The 10821-nt window shown below is 37.9% G+C and overlaps 1 protein-coding gene across 1 annotated transcript in view; it reads left to right on the top strand.

The window, feature by feature from the left end:
- The window catches only part of PARD3 (par-3 family cell polarity regulator), a 412448-nt gene that overhangs the window by 264557 nt on the left and 137070 nt on the right, over positions 1-10821 (top strand). The window contains exon 20 of the mRNA XM_009325558.1: positions 5428-5644. Within this exon, the coding sequence (XP_009323833.1) occupies positions 5428-5644 (217 nt within the window). The remainder of the gene's footprint in view (positions 1-5427; positions 5645-10821) is intronic.

Genomic DNA, 10821 nt, shown 5'->3' with positions numbered 1-10821 from the left:
GGGGGGGGTGGGAGGAGGAGGAAATCACTGTCCTTTAATTAGAGTGAGTAAGGCTGGCAGATCTAATAAAATATAACGTTAATGATCAGCTATTACCCACCCTAATGGGCATTCATTTACATTTTCAGTTCTTTAACCCAAAGTATGACCCAACATGTGGAGAATGTCATTAACATAAAAGAATCACTTCAAAGCTAACCTTATCATTATTGAACTATGTAAGAATGGGCTGGTAAAATGGCAGCTCGTATTGAATGAAAATAGTATGAACGGTAAATTACCTCCATCAGAGGTTGTATTAAAATCATTGAATTTTTAACCTTCATGTTGTACTACTTTCAACTTGTCACACACCAGCAGAATTTTTTTTAATCAACCTGCAGCTAGTTAGAAGTTTATGAATGAAGATGATGGTGGGAAGGTTGAAGTACTAAAATATTTAGCCTGAAAGCTAACAGAAAAGGTTTGAAAAGAGATTTTTCACTCTCTGCTTTTTTAAAAATTTTTTAGTTTCAGAAAGTCTGTTTCATAAGCATCATTGCCTGATATTCTTTTATAAGCTACTTGTGTAATCACTCTTTTATTTTTTTAAAACTCTTTGCTTTTTTTTTTTTTAAATCTGCCTGTTTCTAAAAGTGTTTTATGACTGAAAGGGAGATCATTTTTCCAGTCACTTTTCTCAAAGGTAGTTACAGACGGAATTAATTCTGCTTCGATTTTCCAGCACCTAACAATTTCACGCAGCAGTGAGGCTAAATGCTGGTCTGGTGCTGCTGGATGTCAATCTATTTCTGGCCAGTAGAAGAATAGGTATGAGAAAATGTGTAGTGATCCTGATCATTGTCCCAGACTGCATGCTTATGGTCTTTTGGGACATAAGACCATGTTTTTCTAAAAGGCCTTGTTTGATGTGAGCCCACTGATAGTAATATCCTGTTTTGAGGCATCAGATAGCCAAGGCTTATCCAGAAGTTACAGATGGTTTAACTTCATTTGGTCAAAAATATAGCAAAACTGTTGTCATGAAATGGTTTCTAGGTGAGTATAGGTTTGCGAGATTACCGTAAGGGGTTTTGAGCTTGTTGATGCAATGCATAGAAAGTAGCAAGGAAGTATTTGGTGGCCTTTGTATCCTTTGCATGGGAGTAGCGGAAACGAAACAAAGCCTTCTGGGTGAATTTGAAATGCCATGGGGTGAATCTTTGCCCTTATCTCTCTGTATGGACGAAGTCGTCTAGCACTGGTTGACCAAGAGCCATCTCAGTATCGTGGGAGAGCAAGAGCAAGGCTGTTCTCAAATCCCACGTGGTAAAGAAGGGCTGAGCAAAGTGTGACCAAGCTATGCGCATAGAACTGCGCATTCTGTTGAGTTACTTGTGTTTTAATAGCTTCCATATATTATAATAAAACATCGAAGAAGTAATCCAGAAATTTGCAGAGCCAGGCTAATAGAAGCAGATGAATAGCAAAGCAAATACAGTAAGTTGTTTGGACAGAACTCAGTCCTCGAGGTCTCCTTCTCACAGTGGCCGTGGGACCTTAAGAGCTGGCCCAGCCGTATGTTGCCTGAGAGCAGCACAAAATGCTAGGTCCTCAGGTCTGTCTTTCTGAAAACGTCTGTACCTGTGTTGAAACTGAAAGCACTGCAGTCTGCTCCACTTTTTGTAAATTATATGTGGCCTCAGGTTCCAGAGATTTTACCAAAAGGTGTCTTTAGCTGGACAAAGCCTGGGCACATACGAATATGTAGAAGTTAATTTAACAATCTGGTCCTAATGTAACTAATGCCTTGCTGCTGCCATAACGACATTGCCTAAGTTTTTTTAAATTGTATTTAATTATTCCATAATTGTTTGAAATTAAAATGTGGCTTTCTCTCATTATAAACCCCAGGCAAACATGTTGGTGGTCAATTTGCCCTTGAGGTTGGATCCATTTGTCTTACTTTAATTTTTTCCCCTTTCTCCTCCAAGTGTTTCAGTGCTAAGAGTGCTTCTTTCTTCCAGACAGTGACCCTCTTTGGAGTAGCAAATAATAGCACTGCAGTAAATTGTATAGAGGAATTCTTAACATGTCATCACCCCAAATACGAAAGCCATAAAAATACAGGTAGCGTATGTGGCAAAGGGGCTGACTCTCTTCTGAATGTACTTGCTGTCCTTGGAACAACATACTGTTGAATTACTAAATGTAGAATGAAAATCAGATAGCAGGTGACCAGTTCTGGGACAACATTTTTAAAAGTATTTGAGAAGATGTGTGTGAGTTTTAATGGCTGTAAAGAAGTAACATTTGTGGAAAGGTGTGAGTGTTCAGCTTTTACAGATAATTTTTCCTGCATTTTTTTTTTTCCTTAATACTTGAAATAGCTGACTGGAAGCAAATTGTTTATCTGTAGTGTCTTGAATGAGAACAAGGCATTTGGATTGGGAGAGATCGACAAAGCTTTCTAATCTTTTGCTGAATCTTAATTGCTAGAATCTAGGGCTGTATTAAATATCGCAATAAGAGGCCTAGAAGCTTAGTGGCAAAATAGCTTCACATTAAGTAGCTTTGATTCCTCATGTGCATCTTTTCCATTTTATGGCCTAATTAGGAGAACAGCTTCATAATACCTGATTGTGTAGTTCTCCTTAGTACAGTGTGGTTCATGAAATGACACTAGTTTTCAGGTTTAATTGATGTTTAAAGTATACTCCAATTTAACTTTTTGGCTTCAGCATCCTGAATGGGGTGGCAGGAGGTTGCAGGAAAGGAAGGAAATAACAGCACCAAAACAAATACATTCTGTGTTTTGCAGTAACCTAATGTCATTACTGCAACTTAACAAAAATTAGAAGTTTCATTTGTAGCCTGGACTTGAATTTTAATTGAGCAGCATTTGCATTTGTTCTAAACACTAGTAATTAGGTGTATGTTAATTGCAGAATGACTGCACTGCATAAAAGTGAAACAAGTTTGTTCATGTTCAGTCCTTTTAAGAAAACTGGAAATCTGTTTACTGCAGTAGAGACACCAGTGTTTACTCCCGGAGAACAGGCATCCTAGTTCACAGGGCTCAGTCTAAGCTACGGAGTTAATTGCAAGCAAAGTGTGTATGATAGACAAATATTTATTGCAGCACAAGTGTGGAAAGGAGGCAATATTATCTCCATAGAATATGCACAATAAATGGTAAGAGGAAGCATTGTTATGAGAAGTTGTTCAGCAACTCAGCATAGCACAGTACACTTAATACATATTTAACATTAATGTAATGTATTGTTATATGAATATGAACAACCGTAGGTCAAAACGGATTCATCTTTAAAATTCTAGCAATGAGGTACCAAGTAAACATTCGACTTCAGAATTTGTCAGAAGTTTAATGCATTTTTTTACTAATTATATTCATTTGCAAGTACAAGCTTTTAAATGTCTAGTTGGTTTTAACTGGAACAGATTGTAGCTATAAATTAACATGCAAAAAATTAGCATCTCTATTCCAAAGTGGTATTCCTTAATAATAACGAAATATCATCCCAGACATTGATTAAGAAACACTGTGACCAAAAAAAGTACAAGTACAGCTAGTACAGAGCATGTATAGGACAGGCCTATTAATTTTCTAAAATACAATTATCCGAATATTAAAACTGTGCCTACAATTGAGAAGCTGTATCATCTGCTTAACTCATAGCAGTCCTGAAGACAAGTTAACATGAAATGCCAACACCTGTCCTTTTTCTTTTTCTTTTTTTTTTGTACTTCAGTACAAAAAATATCAGTTGAGATACAAAAATAGTTATTAATGTTGAGATTTATCTGACGTGGTATGTTTTTCTTGAAATATGTTTATGTGAACTTCCAGGGTTGGAGAATATTTATAGAAATCTTGGGATACTCAGTGAATAAGTACTAAGTCTATTGGATAGGTCTGTGTATTGTAAAATTAATGAATAAACAGTATTTTGCAGGCAAGTATCTGAGAGAGAGAGAAGAGACAATATTGAATGGCTTTCAGTCAGTGATGTGTAGACTTTTCAGGTTCAATTACTTGTATGGTGAATATGAATGATGACTAAGAAAAACAAATTTATATTCTACCGTAGTCTATGTATGCGAAATTTCTAAAGAATTACACACTTCTATTGGCTGTAGAAGAGTCCTGGAGGTCTAGAAACAATAATATTAGTAGGAATAAGAAGAAGAAGTAGTAAACATATGCTAAACTAAAACATTCTTCTTTTTTCCTTCTATAAGCCATGGCCATTTCCAAATCTATTGAGTACAAAAAAATTTCCTTTTCCATAGACTGTATATATAAAGCAAAACTGTATTTTTCAACTTCTACTGCCAAAAATTGTTTGGAGCCTTTGTATTCATTAGAGCTACAAGAGGCAGCGCAAAGTATGCATCTGTGGTCATAATTGCTGCTTTGTGCTGTCTGTTGGAAATTGGGAGATGGTGTAGCCCTACTTATAATGTCATGATATAAAATGTTAGAGCACCTGGAAGGTCACAGCTTCACCAGCCATGCAGTGTAATTTTTGGACTTGGCTTTAAGTTAAGTGAAAACGGTTGCAGGATTCTGACCCACGAGCTTGAAGTGTTTTATTTCTTTCTCACTAAGATATTGGGGGAGTTCTCAGTTTTTGAATGGATTATTTCTTTTGGTCATTTTTCTTTCAAACTTTCTGAAATACATGTGCTCTGTTAAATCTAACCTTGGGTATACTTTAGGATTCTCAGAGTCTTGGTCTTGGATTAGAAACAGAGAAGAAACATGTTATCTGCCCTTAAAGGATTTTACTTGTTCTGCTGGATGGAGTGTCCCCACCCAAACCTCCTAGGCTGCCCCATCTCAACCAAGAATAAAACCAAGAATAAAAATCATGATGCATGATGTGTTTTAAACTGCTCCAGGAAATGAAGTAGTGTGACAAAACCATGATGTTACTTGCAGCAGAAGAAAAAGTCTACTAAGGCTTGTATTGAGGGTTAATGGTCCTTAATGACTTTCATATTTTTATGAGAATATTACTAAGAATTTACTGACAGGGCATGCTGCACTGCTCTTCTTTCTTCTTGCAGATATTTCTAAAGCTCTCCTCAACTGATTTAGATACCAAAACAAAATGTGCCAATTAACATCACTTTGCTAATCCTCTTTATTAATCCATACATTATTCAGAGTACCCACAAAGCACGAATCATGTTTTGCAGAGTGTTCTGCAAAGGTGGATTCCTTGCTTTTAGGAGTTTAATAGTACAAATGAACATTCCAGGAAACCCCAACATGAGCAGATACTGATTTAAAAAAAAAAAAGAAGAATATTTTGTGGTTGTGCATATATCCTGCTTCAAAATACATTATGCAATACACCAAAAAGCCTGCCCTTGTTGTTTGTTCTTATCCCACTGATTTTTCTTAATATGGATTTTCAGTGGAGGAAGACACAGAGGAGAGCTCAAGATCTGGTAGAGAATCTGTGTCCACAGCAAGTGACCAGCCATCCCACTCATTGGAGAGACAGATGAATGGAAGCCAAGATAAAGGCGACAGAAAAAAGGCTGGAAAGGAAAAGAAGAAAGATCGAGATAAAGAGAAGGATAAAATTAAGGCAAAGAAAGGAATGCTGAAAGGCTTAGGAGACATGTTCAGGTAGGTGCTTTGCAATCAAATGTAAGAATGAATTATAAAATGAAATTTTATCTTTTAGTTATTCATTTATATTGTGACTGTTTGCCGAGGCCGTATTTTACTATACAAATATATGCATGATGTATATAGGCTGATCTCAGTTTTTGAGCCTATGAGTGGTGTCATGGAAGGGAAGCAGTTCAGAATGGAAGAGGAGGAGGTGGCTGGCAGGCTAAAGGGGCTGCAAAGGAAAAAAAGGTTTTAAGCACCGAACTGCTTGGTCTTGGAAAGAGTCTTTGGTGATGTCTAAGTAGTGCACATATCCTTTGGCAGGTCAAACAATTTTGGGTTTTGTTTTTTTCTTAAACCGTGCTGTTCCTAATACTGTACCCAAAGCTTATGTGTTACTAAATGAGTGTCTTTCTTTGCTTTACTATTAAGACCGTTTGGTATCATGGAAGCATGATGCGAAAGAGATGAATCAGTTTGAGATTGAAAAACAGCATGGTCCTCTCAAGGAAAACAGGATCTAAATAAAGTTGTGTGCTCTGAGAACACACAGTCTGGAGAAGGGGTCAGTGAAAGACCTGATTTTTACCAAGCATTGAGTATTTTTGAAAGGAGTTGTCTCTCGAGCAGACATAAGTGATCTGAAAGGAGCAGTCTGCTGAGGGACACCCTACTGTTCTGGGTAAATGGTGAAATATGACAAACAGCTTTGATCACTTGTGGGAAGGGGTGAGAGGGCAAGAAAATCAGTCTTTCTTTTAGCTAGCTAGAGTAAATAAATATATTTGCAAGAAAAAACAATATTAAGGCAGTGTTTGTTTTCTTTTGTATATGCAGTGATTCATTATTTAATTTTGAAGTGAAATACCAGTATTATTTTAAAGATTTATTAACAGTGATTCTGCTCTGAAAACATGTAAGTGGAGCTGCAGTTACCTTTCATCCTGTTAATTTCTTTATCCTGTAAAACATTAATCTATGTTGTAACTGCATAGGTTCTTGAGAGTTGTTCTGTGTCTGTGAATCATATTACAAAATTAGTTAGTAGTAAAACTAGTTAGTTAGAAAATATTAGTTACAAAATGTGTTTAGAAAACACAAAACAATATTAGGTTGTTAGCATATGCCACAGAATACCAAAAGAGTCATAGGAAATAGTCCCACACTTCAGACAGGAAGAGAGCACTTCAGCCTGGTTCCCTGCGAGTCCCATGGGGAAGTCCTCATCTTCTGCCTAAATTCAAGCCTGGAGCTGAGTTGCACCTCGCGCTAGGGGAGGGTGGAAGGTTAGAGATATGAAATGTTGACTGGTTTTCTTCCGCAGTCTTTGCTGTTTTTCTGCAGCAGGCAAAATCGAGGTAAATTTTACATGATAAATTCTGTGGACTCTAACTAGCTAATCGGACACCATGAGTGCTATCTCCTGAGTTCAGTCAGAAAGTGTTTACAGCATCTAGAAAGCTTGGGCAGCTCCTTGGTCCTCAGTTTCCTCCTGTGTAACATTCCTGGTACCCAGAGGACCTGTGAGATAGCTGCTTCATCTTGCAAGCTTTGGTACACAGGCAAAGCGCTGACTTGCAGAGGGTCCCGTCCAAAGAGAGGAGCCTTCATGTTCCAGAGAGCCGGCTCAGTGCAGGGCTCACTGGCTCCTCTCTGCCCTCCAGCCTTAGAGTCTGATGTCTGGTGCTCCCGTGCAGCTTTGAAAGCTCTAGATGGAACCAAGCGTGAAAGTGGAAATTAATACCATTTTTAATCAGGCACTCCCAGCTAAATAGGAAGTAACCTTGTCTGTATGCTCGATATAACACTTCTGAAATCTTTAATCTGGAAACAACAGTAATTTGACTGATAGGAACATCTGATGATTACTTTGTTGTTTGCTCTTCATAACAGTCAACGTTGGCTTGAGTTATTTTTTTCCCTCACTACCATTTCTGAGTGAACTTTACTTTTCAGTCTCCTCTTAATTAACATGGGAGCAGTGCTATCCGGATGCATTTGACTCCTCCTGGATCTGTAAATTAGCTTGCACCTTGTCAGCCCACCCTAGAGAGGTGCTCCTGGCAAGCAGGAAAATGCTGATTGAGGGAATTAAGCATTATGCCTCGTTTCCACTCGGTGCTTGATTTGCTTTGTTGACAGGCTTCTCAATAATGTTTGAGAGATGGGCTTTATTATGTCTGCAAGATAAGCTACTACTTCTGCCTATAACATGTTTTGTTTTTCTGTACATCTGACATATATCATAGATATCAAGTAATCACTGAAAGAAGTTGTGCGATAGAAAATAATGATGACAGTAACATTTAAAATTCAAGCCATGATCAAAGCATAATTGGATGTTTTGGTTCTGTGTAACACTGTGATTTCTTTGTAGTTCTTATTCTTTTTTTCCTTCCTTTTCAGTGCCTTTATCTTAAAATAGTCTCTCTTCATTAGGTTGTATGGGCAAGAACACTTGCAGGATGAGATTACTGTTAACTGACACTTTATTCCAATGTCTGTATTTAGCCAAGGGGATTTTTACTGCCTATATGCAAACTGGCAGCTCATAAAGTGGAGTCTATGTGATGTATAAAAGTAACTCTCCTTGCCTTCAGTTAAAATCTTAGGATTTGCTACTGGGAACTTCATTAAACTGTACTGTGGGATGGAAACTCCCACTAGAGAACCCTAGGTTACATTTATCCTTCAGCATCTAGTCATCATTTCCAAGAAATCCCTGGATGATTCAGATAGCAGGTTGAAATCATAAGTAAATCTTTTAAGCACTTCCATTGTTTTACTGCTTTTATCAAACATCGTAAAGAGGATTGACGTAACCATGAAGGAGAACTGTAAAACCAGGGTGTGCAGCCTGTGTGGCTCTGACAGGCGCAACTCCCATTATTTCCAGAGGACCTTTGCTGACATTGGGCTGTGGACAGTCTGAAAGTTCACCCTTCTCACTGTGAAATAAATCTGTCTGAGCATGTATGTATTTCTTTTTTCAAATTGACATTTCAGGGCAGAACAGAATAATTTATTTAAATTTGTCATTTGGCTGAGAAGCCTTTCTCTTCACAGATGAATATAGGGCAGCAGTTAACCTAGAAAAGTGTTGAACAAAAATACTGGTCTATTGGAGGAGATGCAGGTGCTGCAGAGCTTTGCTTAGACCTGAATGTATTTGTTTTACCTGAATAGTTACATCATTCCTGTCTTTCTTATCCCTTCAATAGGATCGTGTGCCATTGTCCTGTGGCTGTAATCACATACCAAATGCAAGGCTGTGCAGTTCCTTCTTCTCCATTGCTGGTATTTAGGGGGTGCCTGGATGGCCACTGCCGGTTGAGCAAATAGTTTTTGGGAAGCCGATACGAAGTTCTGCTAGTTTTTGTGTTTCCCTACTAAAAAGGCTTGAGTGGATATATGTTTTGACACCAGAAGTTTATAAAAATCTATATGCTTCTCCAAGTGCAATCTAAAATATATTTACTAATTTCTGACTCTGATTTTGTTTATTTTTAAGTAGAGATTTTGCTTCTTGATAAAAATCAACCTGACAAAACCAGTTGATAAATAAGTCCCTGTAGTGCAGCCTTAAGAAGGAGGCTTCACAGTTTCAAACAGTGCACCTGTAATTAGTGCTGGTAGGGATACGTTAATTTGGTGGGCTTCTCTGTTGTGTAATTCTTTGACATTCCTCTCCTGAGAGAGAAAAATTGTGTGTGCTGCCTTCTTTTCCCGTCCTCTTGCCCCTGCCATGTACAGGGCATTTTAATTCATGAAAGTGGGTGCCCTCGGGACGTAAGATAGGGAGACTTGATATTGTTCTTACTTGCAGGTTTTGGGTGATGATGAAATGACGGTCTTCTGTGGGGCAGCTGATCACTTAAGATCCCTGTACTTCATTCATGCTTATTCCCGGTGTACAAGCTTGGATATAGTTTCTAGATGGGTGACTGGACTGGTGAGCTAATAGGTGATAAGCAAATGAAGTGGTAGCTCCACATCTTTCCCCAGCTTCCTCAAGCCATATATAATTTTCCTCTGTGGTCATCCCTGAACCATGGTTCTGTAAGACAGTGGCATCACTGTGATTATGCCACTTTTGGGTGGAATTTATCTTGTTTGCAAGGAAGTAGACAGCCATGCTCTTACTGAGGAGTTTGTATAGGAGAAATCTCATTGGAGAGTTTTATGACAGAAAAATTATGTCCAACAAGTGATCAGTCTCAGGATAGGATGTATCTGGGGAATAATATCTTTAGAAGAAACTGAACTACCAAGATGTTGAGAATAAGGAGGGAAAAAAGCAGCTTTGGGTTTCCAAAGGGAGGAGGGGAGTAGGGAGGCCAAGCTATCTAGTCACGTCTTGCTGGAAATATTGGAGGGACAGTCACTGCCTGATAATAAAAACCTGCTGAAACAAGTAATCATCTATATGATCGGATGAAAATGGATTTGCAAATACAAATGGTATGTTTGAGTTTCGTGGGGAACTGCTCAGGAGAACAAAAGATGGGGGATATACACATTGTGACTTAACCTTGAGTTTAAGCAAGAAAATATCTGCCTTGGTTTTGGAGGTTGCTTATGAAATGGTTGTAATGTAATTTGAAGCAACTGTGGATAAGTATGTTATATGAAATAAGTAAATTTTCTACTGTAGGAATTAATACCTCAGTCCCACATAAACACAGCTTTCCAATGGGTTACATAAGCACTGTGTGTTGAAGTTCATGGAACGAGACAGTATACTTAAAATTAATCATGTGCATAGGTGTTTTTAGTACTGGAGACTGTATATTTCAAGATCTGGCCTGTAATGTTGATGGAAATGTAAAGCTGTAACGTATGGTAACTGATCTTTAATTCCTCTCTTTTTAACTTTAATTTAACTCCTCCTACTATTGTAGCTTACAGGTGGGTAAATCAATGCACTGGATAGCCAATGCAAATGTAATATTCCCAGATTACCATTAAAATCTAATCCAAATTAGATTTAATGATTTAATTGCATTTAAAATGATTACTGGAAGCTTTGCAATGTTGCATCTTCCAGTTCTGTGAGAGGAAATAGATAATTTAGTTTGCAACCTTGTTTAGCTGAAATCAGATATAGTGTTGTCTTCCCCCCCCCCCGCCACACAGCTGCTTCCAAGGTGCACTGAACATGTCCAGATTCATAAACGTATTATTTGTAG

This window comes from Pygoscelis adeliae, unplaced genomic scaffold (assembly GCF_000699105.1).
Source record: "Pygoscelis adeliae isolate BGI_AS28 unplaced genomic scaffold, ASM69910v1 Scaffold175, whole genome shotgun sequence".
NCBI classification, from domain to species: domain Eukaryota; kingdom Metazoa; phylum Chordata; class Aves; order Sphenisciformes; family Spheniscidae; genus Pygoscelis; species Pygoscelis adeliae.
Note: the sequence above shows the minus strand (reverse complement) of the source record. Positions and strands in the feature narration are given on the sequence as shown.